The sequence below is a fragment of the Megascapheus bottae genome, chromosome 10, assembly GCF_031878675.1.
Source record: "Megascapheus bottae isolate mThoBot1 chromosome 10, mThoBot2.hap1, whole genome shotgun sequence".
Classification (NCBI taxonomy): Eukaryota; Metazoa; Chordata; class Mammalia; order Rodentia; family Geomyidae; genus Megascapheus; species Megascapheus bottae.
Window position 1 is genome coordinate 28,768,632 of NC_143518.1, and position 27,279 is coordinate 28,795,910.

Here is a 27,279-nt window from a genome sequence, read left to right on the forward strand (position 1 = left end):
CTACCATTTGTACCACACATCCAGTCTGTCTTTTTGCTGACTGATTGGAAATGGATTCTTGTGGATTTTTCTGCCCAGGCTAGGTTCGTACTATGATCTTCCAGGTCTCAACTTCCTGTGTAGCAAAGATTGTTGGCATTAACCATCTGCTTTTTGAAGCCAGGTACTTCAAAATAAAATACTTTTTGTTAGTTTTGTGTTCCCTTTTTTGGGGGAGAAAAGCCCAGGGTAGGCTTGAACTTATGGCTCTCCTGCCTCAGCCCAAAGTGCTAAGATTACAGGCATGTGCCACCATGCCCAACTCCAGAATAAAATCTTAAGGCAAGACAATGGCACAGGGTTACCAGTGAGGAAGATAGAAATACAACTGGCTCTCAAACAGTCAGCAGAGGAGACAGCTGAAGAGAAAGAAACAAAGCTTTATAAACAGGAAGCGAAGCCATTTCCAGGCCCGAGTGCTTGCAATTGTTCAACTCTTCACTTGGGAACTGGCCTCTTCTGCTCCAGTGAGCTCCTACAGGTTACAATAACAATACACGGAATCATAATGCCTTTATGCCTTTAAAGGACACATTATTTCATTTAATATCGCAAACACTTGCTAGAAAAAAGAACAGTGAAGAGAGTCTATTTTAACAAGTGAGTAAGCAGTTGTGGAGGAAGTGAAGCAATTTATCAAAAAGAAACATGCGAGAGAAGTGGAAGGGGCTTAAGGTCATAAGTGAGATCTTTCTAACAGTGGCTATGCCAAAAGCCTACTGTGTTTTACTCATTCAACACATATCTATTGGTTGCATATTAAAGGAAAAGTATTATATGCACAGTTAAAGAGGTAAAAGGAGATCACTATTAGGAATTTACAAAGTAATAGACACAGAAAACATCATAGAGCAAGACTTCACAACATGGTAATAAGGCAATGGAGACAAGGTCCGGGTAGAGAGAGAGAGCCTAGAGGAAGACACACAGCCTAACTGGAGAAGTCAAGGAAGTAGGAGGAGTCAAATTTACTAGGCCTAAAAAGGGATGGCAGCCAAGATAGTGGGAAGACCACATGCAAAGAGATAGGGGAGAGACCACATGCAAATTTGGGGAAGTAGTTAGATGTGGTCTTACATGACTGTAGTTCCAGCACGGAGAGGGCTGAGACCGGAGGACTTCAAATTGTAGGTCAACCTGGGTTACATTGCAAGAACCTGCCTCAAAAACGCACCAAACCAAACTAAATAAACCAACCAAACAAACTATTAAAAAAAAAAAAGACAAAACAAGATGAGGGGAAAGGGTGGGGGAGGGAAATGGGAACGAAAACATGAAGAGTATCAATGTTTGTGAAGAAACGCACCTTCTATCTGGTGAATATATGTAACTCTTTTATTAATTACAATAAAGACAAGGAAATGGATATTTTTGTAAGGCTAAGAAAAAACATGGAAGGCCAACAAGGGTTCTGATCATAGTGTCTTGTTTTCCATGTGAAATAATAAAACCTCAACCTTATATCAAAGATGTACTCAGACAAATTACCTCACATGCCTCCTTCATTAATGTAAGAAGTTGACTAAATAGAAGAATCTCTAAGTCCCTTCTCTAATATCTTAGGATTCCAAGTCAACGTGAAGAATCTTAGGAAGACACTTTTCTCTTCTGATTATATATGTATGTATGTATACATATATATATAGTGAAATATGGAAACCACTCTTCTTTTTACAATAACTACTTAGACACAGAATAGCTATGTTCTTTGCATTAATCTGGTCAGAAATTCACCTGGCTACACCCAGACGTGCATGCAAGACTATAGCCTTTATCTAGTTAGGGATGTTAACTTGGAACTCTTTTTTTTTTCTTTCTCTAGAGCTAACAAATCATAAAGAAGTGGCTGCATGGACCTATAACTATAGCATCAAAGCATATTCGTGGAATTACTCACGGGCATTCTGCCAAAAGCACTTTACAGACTTAGTGGCCATTCAGAATAAGAATGAAATTGTCTACCTCAATGACGTCATACCTTATTTCAGTTCTTACTACTGGATTGGGATCCGAAAGATTAATAACAAGTGGACTTGGGTGGGAACAAAAAAGACTCTCACAGAGGAGGCTGAGAACTGGGCTGACAATGAGCCCAACAACAAGAGGAACAACCAGGACTGTGTGGAGATATATATCAAGAGTGAGTTGGCCCCTGGCAAGTGGAACGATGAGCCGTGTTGGAAAAGAAAGAGAGCCCTGTGCTACACAGGTAGGGCATATACTCTGCTGTGCAACGTGTCTTTTCACACATATCCTCTCTGGTGAACGTAACCATCAAGTCAATAGCATGGAATCACAGAATCAGGGACTTTAAAACAGGGGGAAACTCTTACTGAGTGTTAGTGAGCATCTTGAAGGAGAAATCTGGTTGTTTGAAAGGGGGAGTTTAAAAAAATATAAACCAGCTTCTTCCCATGTTACAGCTCAGGAAATGGATGCTCAGGAAGTTTGCGACAGAGGGCAGAAGAGGAGGTCAGTTAGGACTGGAAACCAGTGTAAATTCTAAGCTGAGAACTTTTCTGTACCATCATGCATTAACATAAGAAAGATCATAGACTGAAACTGAATTTAGCAACTGTCCAGGAGTCACAGCTGTAATTAATATCTAATATCTTGGAGTGTTCTTGTTTTGTGTTATTTGCTTGCTTAGTATTAATCATAGTCCTGTATTAATCATAGTCCTTATGACAACCTCATCAGTGGGACACTTCTGTGGCTATTAATTTTTAAGAAAGGGGAAATATTATATAGTCTCTACAAGGTTCTGAGCTAGTTGAAGGTAGAGCCAGTTTCAAACTCATGTCCTCTTATAAGTTGGTACTTTCAGTTCTATGTAGTCACTTTCTTTGTTTTACATTTTCATCACACAGTTTGAGAGCATGACCAAGAATTTTGAAAAATGCCTTTCAGATTCTCTTCAACAATCTATCATTGAGTTCCACTGGACTTTGGTGAGAGGGGAGGGACAGGAAAGGAAAGAAGTAACTAGAAGTAGGTCTTAAGAATACATTTGATTCTTAATTCTCCTAGTCTCAGAGTAAACAGACATGTGAGAAAAGATCAGCTTCCTAGAGTCATGAGCCTACTGCCAGGACTGGTTCCATCTTTTTGATACTGCTTCTTCCTGTCTTGGAGGAAAGGAAGAAGAGTTACCTGGCCTTCCTAGCACATAGATAGCTATGGAGACTCTGAGTAAGAAAGTTCTGAGGGCTCTTAAATTCCTCTTGTAAGTCCTCTTCTAGATGCCAAGCTCCTGTGTATGTTCAAAATCCCCTAGATTTTAAACTTCTTCCTCTCAGAAGCCCATTCCCATAACCTAACCCTTCTCTGTCATTCAATAGCACATATACAGTGTGCAGAACCTGGCAAGTTGGTTATGGTTCTGCATCATGCAAACATGATCTATTTAGGCTCATGAATCATGAGTTATCCCATATCATGAATAGATTGTAAACATCTAATTTGGTTTCTCCCATCCTCTACTACATGGTATTGGGCCCAGACTTGAAACAAGCGAAGGGTGAAAGGATTTTTCCATAACATTGAGTAACTTGGTCTCAGAATAACTTGTCTAAAGCCAAGTGTGCAACTGTCTCTATCCCTAGCCCCTGTGTGCACCCTAACTTTCATGCTGCCACTTCTAAAACAGGGGTTATGGATGTTCTTGTATTATATGGAGGAGTTCCTCTGGCCACATATCTCATGAGGACTCTCTGTTACTCTGTTTCCACACACAATAATGCTGTTTCTTGGGAAATACATGAAACAAGAGCTGGGCTATACTTCAGAAGACTCCTCCAATACCTTTCACAGGAAACAAGTTGGCTGCCCAGATGGCACTGTGGTTCTCTGTTGTCTGGTGAGTTTAGTCCTGCCTGAGAAGGGCTAAGTCTGTGTAAGTCTTCTCTGAATGCCTGTCATTCCGATCCTTCTGTCTCTATGCAGCCTCTTGCCAGGACATGTCCTGCAACAATCAGGGTGAGTGCATAGAGACCATTGGGAACTACACCTGCTCCTGCTATCCTGGCTTCTATGGACCTGAGTGTGAATATGGTGAGTCTGCTAATTTGTCAATTTTATGATGGCCATTGGTCTTAGGCAAAAGATAATGCCAAGAAGTAAAGCATGCTGGCCTGTTCTAGTGAGTAAAAGCTAGTCTAGATACTCAATAGTCTCTAGATACAGCAGGTCTTGGAGAAAATATTTACCCACAAAAAGGAATGCATAAAACCCTTTCAAGGAAATGGTGCTGTGGTGTAGGCCTCATCCTGTGTCCCATCCTAGCTATTTAAGAGGCTGAGATCTGAATAGAAACTTGCCTGGGCTGACACAATGATCCTATATATCCAATTAGCCACCAAAAGGCTAGAGGTAGAAACATGGCTCAAGTTGAAAGTATGAATATTTCCCAAAATACACCCTACAGAAAGAACCAAATAAAACTGGGAAGCTTGAATTAGGAACTCAGAGAGATAAGAGTGAAGCATATGAACATTCTGGCTTGCAACAAATCTGACAGTGTTTTTAAGTCTATAATGAAAATTTCAATAATTGGTTCCCTGCAGTCCAAGAGTGTGGAGAATTTGACCTTCCTCAACAAGTGTTTATGAATTGCAGCCATCCTCTGGGAAACTTCTCTTTCAACTCACAGTGTACATTCCACTGTGCTGAAGGGTACGAATTGAAGGGACCCAGCAAGCTGGAATGCTTGGCTTCTGGAATCTGGACACATAATAAGCCCCCACAGTGTTTAGGTATGTATACCATCCTCACTGTCAACTAAAACAGAGAGGGGTTTTCTCCATTAACAAAAACATGAGCAAAACAACTTGGCACAGTGGCACACATCTGTAATCCCATCTGTAAAGGAGATAGAGATAAAAAGATTGAGGTTCAAGACCAGTCACAGCAAGGAGTTTAGCAAACTCTATCTCAAAAAATTAAATCTCAGCCAGGAGTTTGGCCTAGTGGTGGAGTGCTTGCCTAGCATGCACAAAGACCCCGGTTTGATTCCTCAGTACCACATACATAGAAAAAAGCCGGAAGTGGTACTGTGGCTCAAGTGGTAGAGCTCTAGCCTTGAGAAAGCCCAAAGACAGAGCTCAAGCCCTGAGTTCAAGCCCCAGGACTGGCAAAAAAAATAAAATTAAATCTTAAGTCGGGTGCTAGTCATTCACGCCTGTAATCCTAGCTACTCAGGAAGCTGAGATCTGAGGATCAAGTTCCAAACCAGTCTGGGCAGGAAAGGGCTTAAGACTCTTATCTACAATTAACTACCTAAAAACCAAAAGTGGAGTTGTGGCTCCAAGTGGTGGAATGCTAGCCTTGAGAGAAAAAAAAGCCCAGGACAGTGCCTATGCCTGAGTTCAAGCAAGTTCTACGACCATCACCACCAACACCAACAAAAATCTTAACATAGCAGCCTATGTCTATAATCCCAGCCATGTGGGAAGCAGAAGTAAAAGGATTATGATCCAAGGTCAACCCTGGGCAAAAGCATAATACCCCCACCTAAAAAGTAAACTGGTGCAAAAAGGATTAGCACAAAGCCTTGAGTTCAGATCCCAGTGCTGCTGAGAGAGAGGGGGTGGGGAGGGAGAATTCTAGTCATTAGAGTTAACATTGCTTGGGATTTCCATGGTATTTGTACATGTATAGGGAGGTGGCTGGTTTAATTCTTGATTCTTAGGCAAGAACATTTCAAAGAAGCATCCTTTCATTTGGTTTTTCAAAAAGAGTACAGAGGACAGGGATGAGAGTTTAGGGAGGGAGTATTATTCACTTGATACTATCACCTTTGCTTCTTTAAGTGAAAAAGCAGTGGTATTTAGATCTTTCCAGATAGTATTGGTACTGTTTAACCAACCAGAAGTTTCCCTTACCTGCCTCCTTGGGGAAGTACAGTTACTACAGAATCCTAAGGCTTCCGGGGTGCTAGAAATGACTTATCTAAGGATTAACATCATCTCCCTGTGGTTATTTTTTAACTATGTAGTTTACACCCTTGATGCTGCCTAAGCAAGACAGCCTGACCTGTCTTCATTCTGCAAAAACATTCCCAGTACATGTAATCGTATCTTCCTTCAATCATGAATTTGCACTAGTTGGGCTATAGGAAGTATAATGCAGAGTCTTGGGGATATGGAAGCCCCAGGCCCTGCATAATCTGAGAGAACTTAGGACACTGGGGCTATATGGTATCCACTGTACTCCATCCTTGCTCGAAGTAAAGATAAACCTGGCCATCTATGGGAAAGCTACCCTCAATTGCCCAAATAGCCACTGAGATACATTGAGTAAAATAGTATCTGGACTCTTGAAGCAAAAACAAGAGGCTGATTTGCTCTGCGAAAAATAGCACACAAGTTACAAGCAGCTTCAGAATGGTCTTGTTTGTCCATTTCTCTTCAACAGGGAAAAGGTAGCATTGAAACTTGCCAGGACAGGTTTATAAAGGTGTACGGAAGTGAGTATGCTAGGAATTGACTGACCTTGGAGGAATCTGTGACTATAAGAACCTTATGGAGGATTGGTTCTCCACCTCTGGCCAACTTGGGCCTTCTGACGCTGTTTTCCTAGCCCCAACTCTATTTCCTGGGGGAGGAGGTGGTTCTACCACAATCAGGGTGCTTTTTTCTCTATCCATGGTGCTTTTCTTTCTCTTTACCTTTGGTTTTTCTTTCAGCTGTGCAGTGTCAGCCCCTGGAAGCCCCTGGCAAAGGAACCATGGACTGTGTGCATCCGCTTGCCTCTTTCACATATGGCTCCAGCTGTAAATTTGAGTGCCAACCTGGCTATCGAATGAGGGGCTGGGACACACTTCACTGTGCTGGATCTGGTCAGTGGACTGCACCTGCGCCAGTTTGTGAAGGTAGGATGTTTTGCACCTAAGAAGGGGCCATGGCATAATAGAAAGATCAAGATCTCTAAATAGCTAAATATCCTCCAGGGTCTGATATTGGAGCTGTTTATTTGACTTCTGAGAGCCAGATTTTTTTACCTGTGTAATGGAATCAAGAATTGCTAGGTGAAAAAGATTAGGGGAAGGGGAATGGGGACAAAAACATGAGAAGGGGTATCATTGTGTGAGGAATAATGCACCTTCTATCTAGCAAATGTAACTGTAACCCCTCTATACATTAAAATAAAATAAAATAATAATTTCTAGGTGATTTTGTGAGGATTAAGAATATAAAAAGCATGCAATGAATTAACATGAAGAAAGTTCCTTGCATAGAAACTAGGCACTTAACTTCAATTTCTGCCATTTTTTCCCCCATTCCTACCTCTTTGGTATACACACAGAACAGTACAATATCCTGTACTTGAGAAGGAATGCAGCAGTGGTTGTGTGGACAGAGAGGTATTCCCCACTGGAGCTTCTGGTGAAGGAGCAAAGGAAACCTACATTAAAGAAGAGCATGAGTTAACAAGTCTAGCAGTTGTGTAATGCCCTGAAGTTGAACTTTGTGCAATTGCCCCTCACCCTTAGTATTTCCCAAGTTTATGAGGGAGGGGTTAGCATGTAGAAGAAAAATAGGAAATTGAAAGTTGGATTAGTGAATTTCCTATTCTAGATTATAATACCATTTTGAGTGCTGTTAGCTAGAAGACTTTAGGATGGTCATCTTTTCTCATCCGTAAAGTACGAAAGGTCATAGGATATTCGATCCTTATGCCTTGATTCAGAAAGGAGTAGAGACTGAGGCCATGATGAAAGAGTAGTCTTTAAGCTCTACAAACCTCAGGAATAGTCTGGAGATGATATAGTTCTGAGTAAGAGTATGAGGAAAACGAGGTCATACAGGTTAGAATTTGCTCAAGAATTCACTGGGCTGCACTTACTTGGCATGAAGTCTGATTACAAGGACATCCTGTGTTTCAGTGACAAAGCCCATTGGGGATCATTATGTAGCACTAAGTATAGTGTCAACAAAGGGCTACACATTATTGCTTCTTTTTCTTTATAAGCCCAGAGATTTCTGCTTTTCCTAGATCAGACAAACATGCCCATAAATATCTAATGAACATTTTCAATGCATTAAACACTGTGCGAGGCTAGGGCTATAACTCTTCAGGAGCCCATGGGGTGATGGGAAGAATTGCGATCATATATAAGTAGCATAAGACCAGGGACTGTGGGCACTGATTATAGTCCCTACCCTTACCTTTGGATGGACAAAGAGCACAAATCTAACCAGATACTTGAACAGCAGGTGAGAGTAAGCCAGAGAAATAAGGGCACAGAAAAGGCATTTCTGGTAAAGGGACGATCTGAGGTTCTGAACCTATTGACAATGTGGATAGGAAAGAGGAAGAAACTCCCAATAGTCTCTTCTGGAAAACAACAAGGCCATTCCATGATCTAAATTCCTACCATGTTTTCCATATAGCCATTGCCTGCGAGCCACTGGAGAGCCCCACACATGGAATTATGGAGTGTTCCCCATCCTCGAGCATGTTTCCATACAACACCAACTGTAGCTTCCATTGCACCGAAGGCTTTGTGCTGAGAGGAGCTAATGTTACTCAGTGTGCTGACCTGGGCCAGTGGACAGCGCCAGTTCCAGTCTGCCAAGGTACTATGACTCTGACACATTCCTCTATGCCTTCTAAGGGTGTCAGAATCTGTGATGAACATGATCATTTGTTTGTCCATCAAACACTCTCTGAGAACCTACTAGGGGACAGGCTCTTTGTGTTCAGCATACGGATGAAATGATGGGCACAGCCAATCTTAGCCTCAACATACTTGATGTAGCAGAGTGGGCGGGGTGAGATATCCATTGCTAATAGAGGATGGAATGGTATATAAGAATGAATGGAAGAGTAGCAGACACTGCCGTTAGTCTAGTTCTTTTATTGTCTGCCAGAAAGCTTTTTTGACTCTCTGAGGCTCGGTATCTCCTGAGCTCACCATGAGTGGTGAGTTAGTGTATACAAAAACAACTTCAAAATGCTGTCAGACCTGCGGTCTGATTGAACAAAATAGTCTGTTTTTGGTGTGTTATTCTTACATGAAAACAAAGGCACAGGAAATCCACCAGGACTGTTCCCCACAGAAACTTATGTTTCAGAAGTGCAATGCTGATATTTCGTGTTGCCATTTGCCGGGGCTCCCTCAGCAATTTATGTGAATCCTCTGGGTGATACACCATGATACTAAAATGAGCCTTGGTATACAAGAGGTTTACAGGCAGATCCTGGAGAGATTGATTATTTGCACACCCTGGTTCCCAGCAACATCATTCACAATAGTGAAAATAAGGAAGCAAACCAAGAGAACATCCACAGGTGGTTGGAGAAATAAAGAACACATGGTGTGCACATACAATGGAACATTATTTAACCTTAGAAAAGGATGGGAACTCTAATGCATGCCACACTCAAATGAACCAAAAGGATATTGTGCTAAGTATAGTTAAGCCAGTCCTTCCAAAAAAGTAACACAAGGTTTTCCTTATTTAAATTGCTCAATGAAGTTCTCAGAGACAGGAAAATAGAAGGATGGGACAGAGGCGTGAAGGGACTCTTGTTTAATGACTCGAATGTTTAAGCTTGACATAATGAGAGCAATCTTGGATATCGATAGTGATAGGTATTATACAACAATCTCCTGCTAAACTATATACTTAAATTATTTCAATTGTAAATAGTTTTTTTGCTATACATATTTACCCCCCCCCAAAAAAAGAGAAGCCAAACTACTGAGATATTGGAGTAGTAGATGGCCACTCATCATGATGATGAGACTTAGGGTAGTGGAATGTACTACACGTGTTATCTGTAAAGGGACAGGCAGGGCCCCCTGACATCCTTAAACAGGGTGTAAGGGAATGGGAAATGGGAGAAGACAGGGGGTTAATCTAAGTTTCATATATGCACATGCGAAATTTGAAAGAAAAAAACAACAAAGATCAAGGTAAGTGCCTGTGGCTCATGACTGTAATCCTAGCTACTCAGGAGGCTGAGATCTGAAGATCCCAGTTTGACTTATCTCCAATTAATCAGCAAAAAGTTGGAAGTGAAGTTGTGGCTCAAGTGGTAGAGTGCCAGCCTTGAGTTTAAAAAAAAAAAGCGAAAGCATAGTGCCTAGGCCCTGAGTTCAAGCCCTAGAACTGATGTACACACACATAGCCAATAAGTAGTTGTATAATGTTTCTTTACTTCCTCCGTTCTTAGCTTTGCGGTGCCAAGATTTCCCAGTGCCAGAAAAGGCCCAGATGAATTGCTCACATCCTTTTGGAACTTTTGAATATCAGTCAGTCTGCAGCTTCTCCTGTGCTGAAGGTTCTCTGCTGGTAGGAGCAAGTGCAATCCACTGCCTGGCCACAGGACACTGGAGTGCTGCTCCCCCACAATGCCAAGGTGAGAGGACATTGCCTTTTGGAAATAACTGGAGTCATCATTATATAAGGAAAGCTGCATTTTAGAGATGGTGACTGTACAGGGCCTTGTTAGAAATGGGGGAGATGAAAAAATATGATCATTCATCCTTTCAGTTGAATCCCAAATGCAAATACCTTCAGAGGCTAAGCAGAAATGTTTGTGTCCAGATACCTGACAAAAGGTGATAGAGAATGTGCTAGCCTTGCAGACTCCTTATCAGGCCTGGACCAGTACCTAAAGGTTCTGGTTCACCTAAGTGAACTGTACTCACTGTTTCTACATAGTCTCTGGAAACAAGACTAGAAGGAAAAAAGAACCAATGCCCCCATCTCAGCTACCAGCATTTTTCCCAAGGCTGATTTGGACCTTCCCCTTGGGGTCCTGGGCTGTACAAGTAGAATGGGAGAATCTAGTTATAGAATCCTCCAAGATGTGTATAAGAGAGTGATTCAACGTCGAGGAACCCACTCCACAAACTGAGGTTACTGAATTCTCAGAAGAAATGTACAGATTCAAATACATGTGTTAAATATCATTGTATATAATATTAAAAAGCCAATGCCATCGACTAATGCTAGAGTGTCCTATATGAAACAGACCTACTTCTAACTGACTGTGTTTGCAAACTAGATTTGTTTGATACCAGTCTTGGAGCCTGGGCCTGGGTGCTGTCCTTTAATTTTTTTGCTCATACTAGCACCCTACCATTTGAGACACAGCTCCAGTTACAGCTTTTTTAATGGTTAATTGGAGATATTTGGACTTTCCTGCCCAGGCTGGCTTCAAACCATGATCCTCAGATCTCAGCCTTCTGAGTAGCTAAGATTACAGGCATAAACCACTGGTGCCTGGGTTAGATGTATATTTTTATCTTCTATATTACTTCTCTCAGTGTATGAAACTCTTTAATTATATTTATGACAAATACTGTTTACACAAAGTAAGATTCTCATTTATATAACATCTACAGAATAAGAAGAAACTAGAGAAGTACACTCTCTTAATTATTCCTATCCTAAAATATTGTTCACACTCTGATATAAATTCTTCCAATATTTCCCCACCTGATTTCCCCAGGCAATATATACTTTAATGTTGTATATATAATTTTAATGATAAAGTCCAAAGGGCAAGGTATTTTTGCACTACTTGCTCTGTGTTTCACTTTGTACAGACATTCAATGTCAGAGTGAAAGCAGGCAGATATGTGTTTTTATGAAGAGGAAACCATTTGCAATTCAGGTCACACGCACAAATATGCATGTGTCTATGAGCACACATTCCAGTGTTATGATAGGTTAACAGTTTTTAAAAAATAATCACTGATTGAACTGGGCAGAATTAGATGTCCTTCATCCCTGGTCCCAGAGAGTCTGGCTAGCCACTGGAGCTGGGGACCCAGAGCTGGATCTGGAAAGAACTATGGTTTGCCCCCTTAGGCTAACACCCTAACCATACTGCAACCTCGACACACTACAAAGTCCACTCATCTTTGAGGAAAGAACTGGGTCACCTGGGAGGATTATCACAGCCATCAGGGTTCTGCTGGGAAATCCAGGGCTGTGCAGGGCACAGATTACAGTTCATTGCTTCATACTGTCCGGCCTCTGCGTGTTTCACAGCTAGGAGGTTGCCACTCACCCTGGCTTCCGGAGACCTTCCAGCTCCCTTCTGCTTTAAGTTCTTTGTTTACTCCGAATGAACTTTCTCTTCTTGTTACTGGGAGCACATCAAGTGAAATACCCAAATGTGGTCAGGGCAGGAAGGTGTGCCTCGAGGCTTGCAATCCACTAGCTGTTGTAATACTTCGGAGAGAGCATTATCAAGCCAGTTCCCTGTTTACTGTCCCCACACTCCCTTTCCTGTGACAAAGTCACAGGAGAGCTGGAAATGGGCTCCACCAAACCAAGAGCCCAAGGCACGTTGGCCCCTTTATCCTTCACAACTTACAAGCTTTCTGAGCAGTCTTTTCTCCCTCTGCCCAACCCCACACATGCATACTGACTATAGGGAGGCTTTCCACATGGACTTGCATCTGCAGAGGCCAAAGGATGTTGGGAAGAGAGAGCATAGAAAAGGTTCTCCAACAAAACCTAGATACATAAGGCCATATAGTATGACACTAAATGAAATGACCTCCAGGATATAGAAACAAAAGCCATATAATGAGTGATTGTTGTCCTTAATGTACTATGTTATCTCATCTCTTTTGCTGTCCCTTGGTTATCTCATATTGTTACAGTATTTCACCCTGTTATCTGATATATTGTATATATGCTTACTTGGTTATTTGAAATCGGATAGGGAAGGGGGGAAAACGAGATGAGGGGTGGGGGTGGGGGGAGGGAAATGGGGACTGAGACATGAGGGTCTCAATGTTTGTGAAGTAATGCACCTTCTATCTGGTGAATATAATGTAACCCTTCTATTAATTACAATAAAAATATATGAAAAAATATTAACAAGAAAAAGAAAAAAGAAAAGGCTCTCTAAACCTCATGCCAATCAAAGTCAGTGGGAAAATGACCTAGGACAACTGAAGCACCATCATATCTGGTTTAAAGTCACACACTTCTAAGAGCTTGCACAACTTTGAAACCACATGTCAGCTTGGTCCTTATTTTACTTTTAAGTTTTGATAATCAGCACTTCCTATTTGCTAACCAAGATTTACGCTATTTGAGCAACAGTCCAAGCCTTTGTTACTTTTGTTATTTTGGGCCTAATGATTTTGCTCCAGCATTTTGGGCCCAGGCAGACCTAGACAGTGATTCTCCTACTTACGCCTCCCAGGCATTTGGGTGGGTGCATTCCACCATGTCTAGTCTGTTCATTGAATGGGGGTCTCACGAACATTTTGCTAGAGCTGACTCAAACCACAATCTTCTGAATCTCTGTCTCCAAAGTAGAGATAGGAGTTACCATACCCAGCCTGAGTCTTTACTTTTTACGTCAACATATTTAATCTGGGCTTTACTGATTCTGTAACCAGTAAAAGAACAGCTGCTAACATTTGTACTGAGAGTATTTTCAATCTGATTTTAAAGGATCTTAGAAACTAGGTGCTATTATTTTCCTCATTTAAAAATATTGAGATTCAGAGAGTTGAGTGACTTGGCCAAAAGTCACAGAACACAATCACCTACCCAATCAAGTCAGTCCTCTACTAACTCACACTATGTGTATATGCTATAGCAAAGACCTAAGAGGCCTAATTATTTTTTTTGTAAAGTGACTGTAAAGTCTTCTGTGACTGGCCTTTGAGAAGTGGCGGAAATGGTCATTTTCTGACAGTTGATAAGTTATTCACCGACTCTGTCCCTATGATTCTTGTATTGTCTTTGAAATTTGATTTTTCTATGTGATTTATTATGACTCCTTATATAACTAGGCAAGGATTATACTTTTTCTCCTTCTTAGATGAAATAATGGAGTGTCTGGAAATTCTCTGTACACTAACATGATCTTTGCTCTTCTTGCATACCACTGCAGCTAAGACCTGTACACCTTTACTAAGCCCTCAGAATGGAACAATGACCTGCGTCCAGCCTCTTGGAGGTTCCAGCTACAAATCCACATGTCAATTCAACTGTGATAAAGGGTTTTCTTTATCTGGACCAGAAAGACTGCATTGTACTCCATCTGGACACTGGACAGGCTCCCCTCCAACATGCAAAGGTAGGAACAAGGGCCTCCTCTTTCCTATGATTTTCCAGATAATATCAGGATGAAGGAATCACCAGAGAATCATATGAAAGTGTTCTCAAGCTAAAACAACACATCATCCACACATCATTAGGAATTAGACCAAGCTTCCTTATAATATCCCCTTGAATAATCTTTATTAAAGAATTTATTAACAATGATTTTTACATCATATTTCAAATGACGTATTTAACAAACAAGTATTCAAGAAGGGAATCTCTATACACAATCACTGGCACTTAGATTTTAGAGCATAATTAAAATTAGCCTGAGGGTTTGCTTGAATAATCTTTTTACAATCATATAGTTTCATACATTTATAAAGTTCTTTCCTGACATCATAGTAAATAATGTTTAACACAATTCTGGAATAATGGAGTGTCACCTCCATTTTACAGGTGTAGAAGGAAAGGCTCAGAAAAATGAACTTTTTCAAGGATACGCCATTAGGAAATGACACAGCTCAACTATTTCACTGAGACATTCGTTCTAATGTCTTTAGAAGTCATTCATACTGTTCCTTCATTGCTTTACAAACTCATCTTCAGTCAGCACTAAATCCTCGACACTGAAGTTATTCAGGGATGGATGTGATGGAATTATTTTCTACTCGTTCCTCCTTCTACTTCCACATAAATCATAGAGTCCTCACCTTCTCATCCTCCGCAGAAGCTAAATAGAATGAAAGTAGGTCGTGACAAGAATCCATTGAAGTGAAGCTTGTCAGACTTAGGTCTAGCATAGCACTCCGGTCGATTAGTAGACTCTTCAAAATCAAGGGCAGATGTTATCTGTGTTTACCTCCCCCAAAGCATCTGGCAGGCCCACAACCTGGCATGCTATATGATCTAAAATAGACTAAATCCACAATTTCTGTTTTGTTTCAGAGGGAACAGAAGTTCTGGTTTATTGTTCAATACAGTCAGAGTTGGTAATAAGAAGACTAGCAACAGGAAGTGATGATGTGGCTCTTCAGCTTTGAGCTGAAGAGCTCAGGGACAATGCCCAGACCCAGAGTTCAAGCCCCATGACTGACAAAAAGAAAAAAAAACTAGCAATAATAAGTAACCTTTAGAGCTTGTGTAATGCTAGGGATTTTGCATATAGGATTTCATTCTACACAAACCACCACTAAATGCTTATCATCTCCATTTTAAACAAGGAGAAATTGAAACTTTGAGAGAAGCAGCTGGCAAAGGTCATGTAACCAGGACATGGACAAGTCAGCAGGATTCAAACCCAAGCATATTTTTCACTGTTATACCACACTGCCACCCAGTGGCAGAACTTCTAAATTCTGGGTCTGTCATTGGTAAATTTAATCTTCTACTGCCCAAGTTGAAACCAGAATTGCTGAAATAAACCTTAGAAATGACTGTGTCTATATCAGTAGAAATCTATGGAGTCATACCAAAAACAGCTAAAATATTTTTATTCCTCTTCATGCAATAGGATGGGCTGCTCTTCCCCTTTCCACTCACTCCCCAATCACACAGCAGTAAGGGAGCTTTGTTACCCCCTCAAAGGCTTCAATTCTCTCAACTGTAAAAGGAGAGGAGTGGACAGGATCATCTCTGAAGTTGTTAGCTAGCCTAGAATTCTCTCTTTTTTCCCCTTGGTTTACTAGGGATGGAGCTCCATACATGCGAGGCAAGTACCTAGCACTTAGGTATTTTGTGTTTACTTGTGGTTCTAGAAGTACTCAGGTTTGAACTCAGGAGCTCACATTGGTCAGGCAGGCACTCTACCACATGGGGCATTCTACCCACATCCTTGGCTACAAAGTCTGTTCAGTTAAATTTATAAATGCTGCCATCTGCTGTCAACATGATAGACCATGGAATTCCTTTTTAGTTCCCTCTCCCGATCATTTCCACTTCTTTCTTTCATGGCTTTTCTTACTTTCAAATAAACTTTCATTTGGAGGGAAGATAGACTACAAGTATCAGAGGAATCTAGCTTATTTGGGGATTGGACATTAGGGATTGGGTTTTGTTGCCCCCTCTTCTCTCTCATTATGTAATTGATATTTACCATGAACGGTTTGTTCCAACATTGTTTTAAGCCTATAAATATCAAGTCATTTTTAAAATCTTAGTAAAATTCAAAATCATTTATGCAATCCTGTTCAATCTGTAATTAGTGAAGCCAGTTTTTCTTTCCTCCCTCTTTTACCTGTGGAAGGTTTGTGTTTCTGTACCAACTGCTTTGTGGCTTTTTTAAATCTTGGGTTGGCAAGACAACCAACCCTTCAAGGAAACTTAAGTGGATTTTCTCATAAGGTTTTCCATACCTGAGATGCATAGTTTATCATTTTTTTTATGATCCAGGTATTGCTAGATCTGTCCTCGCTTTGAAACAAGTGGTACACAGCTGTTCCATACTAACCTTAATGTAAATAAGCTCCTTTTAATCAAGAACATCCTGAAAACATTCAAGCATTTTTCTCACAGCAGGTGTAGCATCACTTCCTACTGCAGAGGTGACATGCCCAGCCCTCATCAATCCTGCACAGGGAACCATGTTCTGTAGTCCTTACAAGGGAGACTTTGGTTTGAATACCACTTGTTACTTTGGATGCAACACTGGATTCACACTCATAGGAGACAGCTCTCTCAGATGCAGGCCTTCAGGACAATGGACAGCAGCAACTCCAGTTTGCAGAGGTAAAGTGAAAAGGCGTAAGGTCTGAGACTGATACTGTCTTCCCAGGTAACTTAGATCAACAGGACTCCTGTTGAAATCCTTCCCAAGTGCCAGCAACCATTCACAGTGTCCACTCCCCCACGAAATACACACCCATCCCAACCAGATGTAATGCATACCACTGTACTACCTCCTCTTGCTATAAGGTCCTATCCTAGTATTCCAATGCCTGCAGGAGGAAACATTTATAGATGGATAAAATGTGTTAGAACTCTAGCTATGCTAAACGTGAAAATAACTAGATGAATTTTAAAATATAAGATCCAGCTTCATTAATTAGATCACGGTAAACATTCCATAATTTCATAGTAGTTGGCATTTAGTTCAGTGTGACATCTTCCAACTCATGAAACATTAGTTCCATGTCTCCTTTTCATTTTTGTGCCAGTACTGGGGCTTGAACTCAGGGCCTTGTGCTATGCCACTTGAGCCACTGCTTGACTTTCAGCTTTTTGCCATTCAAATGGAGATAAGAGTCTCTGGGATTTGTTTGCCCATGATAGCACTGAATTGTGATCTCAGCCTCCTGAGTAGGTTATAGGCATAGCCACTGGATATTAAGTATAGCCAATGTATAGCTATGAGGTATAATCACTGGTGGCCGACTCTTTTTCTCTTTTGACTTTCCCCACAAAACACAGCACAGAGCCTTCACAAATGTCACTACTTCTTATTAATATTTACTTAATTAAATTTAATCTCCTGAGAATAGGTTCATATCCCTAGTTTCAGAGAATAATCTGAAACCCCTGAAAAATAGTTTAACTAAGGTAATGGTCTCTACTTTTAAACTTCCAGTGTCCAGCTGCAATGGAGGCTTGTTACATATCCCCAAAATCACAAGCCAGTCATCACCATATATTGATAATAACATTTAGAACAATTGTATTTTTTTGCCAGTCCTGGGGCTTGAACTTAGGACCTGGGCACTGTCCTTGTGCTTTCTAGGCTAGTATTCTACCACTTGAGGTACAACATCACTCCTGGCCTTTTCTATGTATATGGTACCAAGGAATCAAACCCAGGTCTTTGTGCATGCTAGGCAAGCACTCTACCACTAGGCTACACTCCTGGTTTGAACAATTGTATTTTTGAGAGGTAAAAATGTGTAAATAGTATTTTTGGAGGGAAGATTTACCCACTGTAGATATTTACTGAATGCTAGGACATGACCTTCCCTTTTGCTTTCATCCTTTGAGTAGGTTTAGTATGACTGGTATTGGAACAAATACGGGAATATTCTATTAACAGTGCTAGATTATAAATGAAACCACAATCTTAATTTACCTTCATTCTACCTGCTTGTTTCTCCTTCATTCTCCTACAGCCATCAAATGCTCAGAACTGCACATTAGTCAGCCAATAGTGATGAACTGTTCCAATCCCTGGGGAAACTTCAGCTATGGATCAACCTGCACTTTTCATTGCCCAGAGGGTCAGTTACTTAATGGCTCTGAAAAAGCAGCATGCCAAGAAAATGGCACCTGGTCAACTGTCATGCCAACCTGCCAAGGTACATAGGATTTAAGAAGACCTCAACATGAAAAAAAATTGACAATCAGTGTTTCTTTCTCTCTCTCTCTCTCTCTCTCTCTCTCTCTCTCTCTCTCTCTCTCTCTCTCTCTCTCTCTCTCTTTCTCTCTCTCTCTCTCTGTATGTATATATCATACAGTGGTCTTCCTTTCTATCATGGGGTTTCCCCTCCTTAATAAACACTTCACACTGAGTCATACAGAAACTCCATATGAAGTTTATTTTGAATAGTAGAAACTTAATTCAGTAATTCTGTGTAGATATTTGCCACTCTTTGAAGCACTCAGATTTGTGAAATGAAACCATACTTTATTTGAACCTCTGTTAAGCTGGGAAATCTTTCACAAAGAGTTCTAATTTTGTCTCAGAACTTTATTTGCCACCTACCTCTAAAATACCTCAGATTTTTCTTCAGTTATATCCCATCTGTCTGTAAGCTTTATTTCTGCCTCCACTTTTTCTCCTACCTATATTTCTCCAGCAGCTTGCTATGACTACTTTCTGTTTTATGGTTGAATCTTTGATTGCCAAAGAAAATTATTCTTGGTTTATTCCATTTGCCTAAACTGCCATACTTGGACATGTTAGCAAGTCCTTGTCCTGATCTCTTTAGAAATTTTGTTTGATATTTAAGCCTTAGGAATACAGTTGGGCCTTGCTTCCTAGTCTGTTGCATTGTGTCTCATGTAAGTCTGTTTATTTTTTTTAGTAGGGTCACTGACTATTCAGGAAGCCCTGGCTTACTTTGGTGGAGCAGTGGCTTCTACAACAGGTCTGGCAATGGGTGGGACACTCCTGGCTCTTCTAAGGAAACGCTTAAGAAAGAAAGGTAAATGAGGAAAAAGCTTCCTCTTGCTTTCTTGCTTCATGTGACTTGGGTTGGGGTGTTGCATCTAACACTTTAGCAGTTCATGTTTAGAAATGTTTCATTCAAAGACCAAAAAAGGCCAACATAAGCAATCTCAAGATTTTATTGCCCATCAGAATCACCTGGGGAAACTTTAAAAAGATGCCCCTGCAGGGAGACTAAAGGGAAATCTTCCCTTTAAATGCAGCTGATGCAATACTGCAGCTCAGCATTCGGAGGCCTGTGGTATCTCCCCATTAGAAAAATGTCCCCCACTCATTCCTTCATATCACAACCAGTAAGTCACCTCTGTTAAGCAATTAGGCCCATAATGATAATCCCTGTATTAAAGGGAAGACAAGCTAAAGCAATGCAATGCTAAAGGAAAAGAGGATAAACACAACCTGATATTTCCAGAATATTAGAATAGAGGTGCTCAAATCATTCTGATAGGGTCAGAAGAGCTTTCTGGAGCTTAACTTTGGAGCATGAGAAGGATTTGACCAGGAGGAAGTAGAAATAAAGTTCAAGTAGAGAAAATAGCAGGTGGGAAGACATGAGTGCCTGCTGGGAAATGACATGCTTAGCAGTTCAGAACATCTGAACCCTCAGGGGCTTACAAAGGAGGCAGGAGGTGAAACTACAGGTATAAGGGGCTGCTGTTTTACTACTGTCCCCAGGAATCTGCGTTCTTCCCTGAAAACTTATGGAGTTGAGGCAAGATTTAAGCAGTGATGTAGACAAAAAGATGAAGACTATATAAGAGAAACACCATCAGACTATTCACCAGCAAAAAGAGCTGTGGTCTATTTGAAGACCTGTTTACTCACTGTTCTAAAGAATTTCTATCAGCAGCTATGTGCTGGTGGCTCATGCCTGTAATTCCAGCTACTCAGCAGGCTGAGATTTGATGACTAAAGTTAGAAGCCAGCCTTTGCAGGGAAGTCCATGTTATACTTATTTCCAATTAAGTACCAAAAAGGCTGGGAGGAGAGCTGTAATTCAAGTGGTAGAGCATTAGCCTAGAGCAAAAAAAGCTCAAGGACAGGATCAAGGTCTTGAATTCAAGCCTCAGGACCAACTCCATAAGAACAAAAAAATAAAAATAAGAATTTCTATCACCGATGACTCTGACCCTTCATATCATTGTTTTATTCCCCCTTTTTAAAATTAATTATTCATGTTTTCTCACTTATTTCAGATGATGGGAAATGTCCATTGAATCCTCACAGGTAAGACAAATAGTCTATGAATTGAATTTTGCTCGACACTCTGATTTACCATGTCAGGATAATCATACACAATGTCTGCCTCCTTATTTTGTAAGTTTTTTGTGGGGCAGGGGGACTCTCGTCAAAGTAAAATATAAAGATAATATAATCTTACTATAGATGAGGTCAAAATAACAAGTGCCCCAATTATAGCACACAGGAGAAATAACAGTAGGCCAAAATTTGTAGTACAAACAAAACACCATTTTGAAAACTCATTCTGGTGTAGGCCAGATTTTTCATACCATATGAGTCACTTTTATCTCCATTTTATGCCAGTCTGGACATTTCCTATAATCTGAGCAGGTATAAAATAGACTGTAATGCAAATTACTCAGGGCTGTTAAGTAAGAATCTTTTTTTTTTCTAATCCTGGGGTTTGAACATAGGGCCTGGAAACTGTCCTTGGAACTTTTTGCTCAAGGCTAGCACTCTACCACTTGAGCCACAGTGCCATTTCCAGGTTTTTCTGTGTATGTGGTACTGAGGAATTGAACCCAGGGCTTTGTGCATGCTAGGCAGTATTCTACTACTAAGCCATGCTCCCGGCCCAAGTAAGAATCTTGGAAATTGCATGTGCATTTATTTTCCTTTCTATATAAAAGCAGACAACAGTCCAGAAGCAGGTAGCAACCCACAGTTTCTGGAGACACTCTGTGCTGGACTGTGTTGACTAAACCTTGCATTGTGGGTTATATTTGTGTTTCTGTTCTTTAGCCATCTGGGAACATATGGAGTCTTTACAAATGCTGCATTTGAACCAAACCCTTGAAGGTAAGTTACCTTTGAAGATATATTTTTTTAAGACAATGGAGTAGGAGGGGGATGAAGAAAATGAAAATCTTGATTTTTAAAAAATATAAATAAGTATTGGATTTTAAGGCAATGGCAGGATATCGTATTGGCAGGAGGAAGTATACATGGCAGAGAAATGACAAGAGAATGAATTCCTTTAAGGATTTTCATTTCTTCTGTGTTAGAAATGTTCTAATGGTGCATAACTTAATCCACAAGTATGGTGTTCCCATTATTTGCTGTTAGGTGTCATTACACCATGGACCTGCTTAACAATCTGTTACGCCACCTGTTGGGAAAATAGAAATGATTTGATGTCATCCTTCTGCTGAACAGTACTGAGAATAGTTGAGTTTCCTAAAATTGCAGCTTGGATGATTACAAATCTATAGCGTAGAAAGACAATTTTAGTTGTGGGGGATAGATATAGTGAAAGATTTTTCCCCTTATTTTAAGGAGATGATATTTATACTGATTTTTTTCTTATTTTCAGAGACCAGTTATTTCTCCTTAATCATCTTGTCTAATCTCTGAGGGTCTGACTGGTGAAGACCAAGATTCCTGCTAGACTTGACTTTGACTGTAGCACATTTGTAAAGTTTTCTGGAAATAATTGTGAATAAAACACATGGAAAATCCTTTAGATTAACTCGACCAGAGCAGAACGGATTGTGCCACATTCCCACCTCTCCACCCACCACCCCTTCCTGCCCCACCTTTCCTCTTCTTCCCACACAAGCCACAGAGGCCAGCAGCAAATGGTTCTGCTGTTGTCTGTAAGCTTTGGCCCAAGATAGGAGCATCTGACTCACCAGAAGAGCAGACTGTGGAGAAACAAAAATAGTGGTTTTTTTGCTTTTGGATTAAAGAAAGGTATTCTCTATGTTGCTGGAAGACAGTCTCTAACTTGAGGAGAATCTTGGAAGATCTCCTAGAGTTTTCAGTGGTCGCTGTCTCTGAGGTTGCTTAGTCCCTCAGATACCAAGTCTTCCAAAGAAACTTCTGATGGCACCAGAAGCTACAGAAGACCAAGAACTTAGATGGGAGGTTATATTTCACTATAGGCTTTTTCTCAACCAAGGGACCCAAACATCAATATTGGAATGTGTCATTAAAAAGGTCCCCTTCAATTCTTTGCTGCACTATTGAGTGTTTTGTTCAATAAGATCTGTGTTCATCGCTTAGCTATTAATGTAACACACAGGTACAATTGTTCCAAATACAGTCCCACCTTTCCAGTGAGCCAGCAAATGTGTAACACGTACTACTTGTTCCAAGAGAAAATCAGAGAAGCAGAAAAGGTCTTCATCCCCTTAATGTTCTCTAGGGTAGAATGGATATGATATATATACATATATGTATGTATATAAAATTATACACTTAGTTAATAGGTCACTATAAGTTATATAGTGCTAATCTGAAATTAATGAAAAAAAGACTAGAGAGACAAGCAATATGTAGTTGTTTTTCTTGCTTAAAGATAATCCAATGACTATGTCATATAGACTAGATATGCAAAAGCACATTTGTAAGGGAAAATGGCAAAGACTTCAATGACTTTTGCAAGGATTTTGGTAGTAGCCTTATTTTTAAAGGATATCCTGCTCTTAAAAAGTTCCTGATGGTGGCTCACACCTGTAATCCTAGCTACTCAGGAGGCTGAGATGTGAGGATTGCAGTTCCCAGGCAGAAAAGTCTCCAATAAACAACTCAGAAAGAGCCAGAAGTGATGCTGTGGCTCAAGGGGTAGGACACTAGCCTTGAGCACAAAGAGGCTCAGGGACAGTGCCCAGGCCTGAGTTTTAAATCCCAGGAATGGGAAAAAAAATCCCTCAGCTACACTGCTAAAACCATGCCTGACAACTTGCTACAAGTCAGACATCGAGTTAAGTATTACAGACACGGATTTTGAATGCAGTCTCCCGAGTCAGAATTCGTGTTTTGTGAAAGTGGCTAAGGAATTACCATGTCCTAACAGCATGGGGAGCCACTGGTGTTGTAGGAAGGCATTGTTCTGTCCCTGCAGAGTTGTTGATACAACGGACACATGTAAAAATGATAAAGGCTAATAAATGAGGGTGTAAATTTGAATAGAATTGCAGGAGTTCAGAAAACTCATGGAACAGTTTGAGCTGAGAAGAGAGGGGAGGAGGGAGAGAGAGAGACAGAGAGGGATTGAGAAGGAGGGAGGGATGAAGGGTGGAAAGAAGGGGGAGAAAGGAAGGAGGAAGGGAGAACGAAGGGAAGGAGGTAGAGAGAGGGAGGGGCTGGTAGTTTGGCCTAGTGGTAGAGTGCTTGCCTAGTATGCACAAAAAGCCTGGGTTCAATTCCTTGGTACCACATACATAGAAAAAGTTGGAAGTGGTGCTGGGACTCAAGTGGTAGAGTTCTAATGTTGAGAAAGCCCAAGGACAGTGCTCAGGTCCTGAGTTCAGGCCCCAAGACTGGAGAAGAGGAGGGGGAGGCAAAATTCTGGACTACTAAGAAGGGGCAAGAAAATCAAAGAGGAAGAAGAGGATAGACTTATTTATTTTTACCTTTGGGAAGGGATTGTACTGGGTTTAATTCAGTGTCTTAACACTTGAACCATGACTTCAAGCCATGTTGCTTTTAGTTTACTTTTCAGGTAGGGTCTCCTGCTTTACACATAGACTAATGATCTTCTTACTCTACCTTTCTCAAGGCTAGAATTATGGGTGTGAGCCACTGCTTCTAGTTTTAGGATTTTTTTTGAATCGGGAGCTTGATTGAACTCAAGAACCTTGTGTTCCTGCTTCCCGAGTACTTACAGGCAGACTCCACGACACTTGGCTCAGGAATGGACATTCTAAGTTAGCAGAATAATATCACCAAAAGAACAAGGACAAAAGATTCGTTGCTGATGTACCAGATTACAATTTATTGAATATACTAGAAGTATACAAACTGGAGAGAAGCTTGGAGGCACCTAGACTCAAGAAACACTGGAGAAGTCATCACAGTGCTTCAAGCAGTAGAATTCTAAGATCCTCCATCAACAGTAAAATAAGATTTAAGACAGTGTGAAATAGATCCTCCAGGTAGTAGAAAGAACCCTGGAGTCAGAGAATTAGAGTCATAGGAGTAAAGATCTGCTGTGTGCTTGTACTGGGCATTTTTATTTTTGCCAGTCCTGGGGCTTGAACTCAAGGCCTAGGCGCTGTCCTTGAACACTTTTTGCTCAAGGCTAGTGCTCTGCTAATTGAGTCAAAGCACCATTCAAGCTTTTTCTGTGTAGTACATGGTACTGAGGAATTGAGCCCAGGACTTCATGTATGCAAGGCAAGCACTCTACCACTAGGCTATGGTCCTGTCCTGTCTGGGGCATTATATAGTTTACAGAATTACAGAATACCAGCAACGATTTTTTTTTTTTGGCCAGTCCTGGGGCTTGAACTCAGGGCCTAGTCACCGTCTTTGAGCTTCTTTGGCTCAAGGCAAGCACTCTACCACTCGAGCCATAGTGCCACTTCCAGCTTTTTGTTTATATGGTACTGAGGAATTGAACTCATGGCTTCATGCATGCTAGGCAGGTACTCAACCACTAAGCCACATTCCCAGCCCTCCAGCAAATCTTATTGGGTAAATTTGTACACGTACACACACACGTACACACCAGGGTTTGAACTCAGGGCCTTAAACTTGCTGGGATTTCTTGCTCATATTTGGTGTTCTAGCTCCTGAATCATTACTTCCATACAGTCTTTTACTAGTTAATTGGAGATGAAATATCAACTTTTCTGCTTGAGGTCAGCTTCAAATCATGATCCTCTAGATCTCAAACTGTTTATAGAGTAATTTAGGACAACAGGCATTGATACAGAGGAAAAAAAACTAGTACTATCATTCCTGCTTTGCCAAAACCAAAACTATACTCTTTGTACAACTATTAAAGATAATTTTTTTTAAAAAAAAATATACTCCACAGAGATAGGGGAGGGGGAGAGACCACACAGCTAGTGAGTAAAACGGAGCTGAATTACTGATCATTTCAGCCCATGTGTGTGAGCCTTTCTCGATTTTGTTTTGGCGATAAGGCCCTCATGGAGACAAGATCTGTGACTGGAACACTAGAACATTAGATTTTTGGTGGGCTTCTTCCCCTCTTCCTTCACCACCTGAAAGCAGTGTTTCTCTGTCCAGTACTTCACCTCAATTGTCAGGGGCTGAGAGAGTGTCAGCTTTGACGTTGGCAGCATTTGCTGGGTGGGATGAGATAACAACGGCTCCCACCGGCGGTGAAGTAGAGGAACATAGCTTTGAGGCTCGAAGCCCTGAGCACTGGTAGAACCTCTAACCAGACCCCTGCCCTTTCTCCACCTGTAGTAAAACAGTCACTAATCTGCTTGCTGTTCTCCCTGGTAAATAGCTGTTGTCAGCAGACTAAATGCCTGCCTGGACAAGCCCCAAGGGGAAGAAGGGGGAGCTACAGAGCACTAGGACACTGCCACCAACAGCCTTCAGAGCTCATTGCAGCAGGACAGCCCCAGTGCCTTGCTGGGCTCTTTCTTGTCAGCTTAACTAGGAAATCCCGCTGGGTCCAGGGCAGAGGCTGTGGCCAGAAGAAGGACAGGCACCATGCTTCTGGCCTGCCCACGCCTCTGGGTCCTGGTGGTCCTGGGCACCGGCTGGGCAGGATGGGGAAAACAAAGGGCAGAGGCAGTGGTTAGGCAGTTTTATGTGGCTGCTCAGGGTATCACTTGGAGCTACCACCCTGAGCCCATGGATCCAAGGTAACTTTTATATTTAAGATTCTGTCTGTCTCCCTGTCTCTCCCTGTCTCTCCCTGTCTCTCCCTGTCTCTCCCTGTCTCTCCCTGTCTCTCCCTGTCTCTCCCTCTCTCCCTCTCTCCCTCTCTCCCTCTCTCCCTCTCTCCCTCTCTCCCTCTCTCCCTCTCTCCCTCTCTCCTCTCTCTCTCTCTCTCTCTCTCTCTCTCTCTCTCTCTCTCTCTCTCTCTCTCTCTCTCTCTCTCTGTGTGTGTGTGTGTGTATAGCTCTCTGTGTCTGTCTCTCTCCTACTTATCTTTCATACTACATATAAAGTATCATGAATAAAATTTACTTGGTAGATGCTATATTTTTTCCTTTACTAACATGGTTTATCATCCTGATGGTGCAGGAAATACTTGGGTTGGTTGGTTAAATGCTATTTTCTTTACAAAATTTTGGGTTTTTGTAAAAAAATACAACTTGTTTAGTGTGGATGATAATTGGCATACTACACTGATTGATTCAAAAGAACTACCAGACGCTAGCTCTCCACTGAGCCCTACTGCAAACTACTGTTTCAGTGGTCTCATATTTATTATAGAACTTCTAGCTATTATTTATTCCATTGTCTATGTAGATTTCATCACCTAAAAGTAAAGGGTTATAGTTTTCACTTTACTATAAGCAGATAAATAATTGTTTCCATAATTGTGTTACTTTCTTATAACTGCGGAAATGCAACACTTGGAACTTTGTCTTTTATCTGTTTCATATTTGACTTATGTGTGGATATTTAATGTGACCTCTGTTTTTCTCACTTTAAACCACTTCTTAGAATATAATTTATCCTGGATATTTTGGTAAGGTTATGATTAAATGGTATATGTCACTCAAAAAAAAATGCTAAAACTTGGTGAACTACAAACTTCATTTTTATAATTGAAAAGTTGCAAGTAAGACTTCTCAGAAATTCATGAGTTATCCAATATTTTCAGTTAGTTACATATTTTGTTTCAAATTGTGTGATTCATTTTTTAAAACTCAACATCAAATTTAGAGGATTGTGAAAGATGTGTTCCTCTTTTACAATTACAAAATCAAAGCAATCTGCCAAGCAATAATGTAATAGTCTGAAAGGCTTTTAGTTTATTACATTTTAACCCTTTGAAAATTTGTTACTAAACTGCCTTGAAGGAAATTGCATACCATTTTACTTTTATGATGCATTCTTCCTTTAAAAAGAGTATTATACACATTTCATTTTAAG

General features: G+C 40.8%; 2 protein-coding genes across 3 annotated transcripts in view; both read left to right on the plus strand.

Annotated features, from left to right (window-relative positions):
• Positions 1-22,582, plus strand: part of Selp (selectin P) — a 30,845-nt gene extending 8,263 nt beyond the window's left edge. The window contains exons 3-15 of one of the 2 annotated variants that reach the window (XM_090340491.1): positions 1,862-2,248; positions 3,985-4,092; positions 4,605-4,793; positions 6,725-6,910; positions 8,433-8,618; positions 10,222-10,407; positions 13,921-14,106; positions 16,587-16,799; positions 18,167-18,352; positions 19,082-19,201; positions 20,421-20,451; positions 21,208-21,264; positions 21,779-22,582. In XM_090340491.1, the coding sequence (XP_090196617.1) occupies positions 1,862-2,248; positions 3,985-4,092; positions 4,605-4,793; positions 6,725-6,910; positions 8,433-8,618; positions 10,222-10,407; positions 13,921-14,106; positions 16,587-16,799; positions 18,167-18,352; positions 19,082-19,201; positions 20,421-20,451; positions 21,208-21,262 (2,033 nt within the window). In that variant the 3' untranslated portion in view covers positions 21,263-21,264; positions 21,779-22,582. The remainder of the gene's footprint in view (positions 1-1,861; positions 2,249-3,984; positions 4,093-4,604; positions 4,794-6,724; positions 6,911-8,432; positions 8,619-10,221; positions 10,408-13,920; positions 14,107-16,586; positions 16,800-18,166; positions 18,353-19,081; positions 19,202-20,420; positions 20,452-21,207; positions 21,265-21,778) is intronic. The other variant, XM_090340493.1, reaches the window with a different exon arrangement.
• Positions 22,583-25,788: 3,206 nt separating this feature from the next.
• Positions 25,789-27,279, plus strand: part of F5 (coagulation factor V) — a 65,716-nt gene continuing 64,225 nt past the window's right edge. The window contains exon 1 of the mRNA XM_090340490.1: positions 25,789-26,036. Within this exon, the coding sequence (XP_090196616.1) occupies positions 25,882-26,036 (155 nt within the window). The 5' untranslated portion in view covers positions 25,789-25,881. The remainder of the gene's footprint in view (positions 26,037-27,279) is intronic.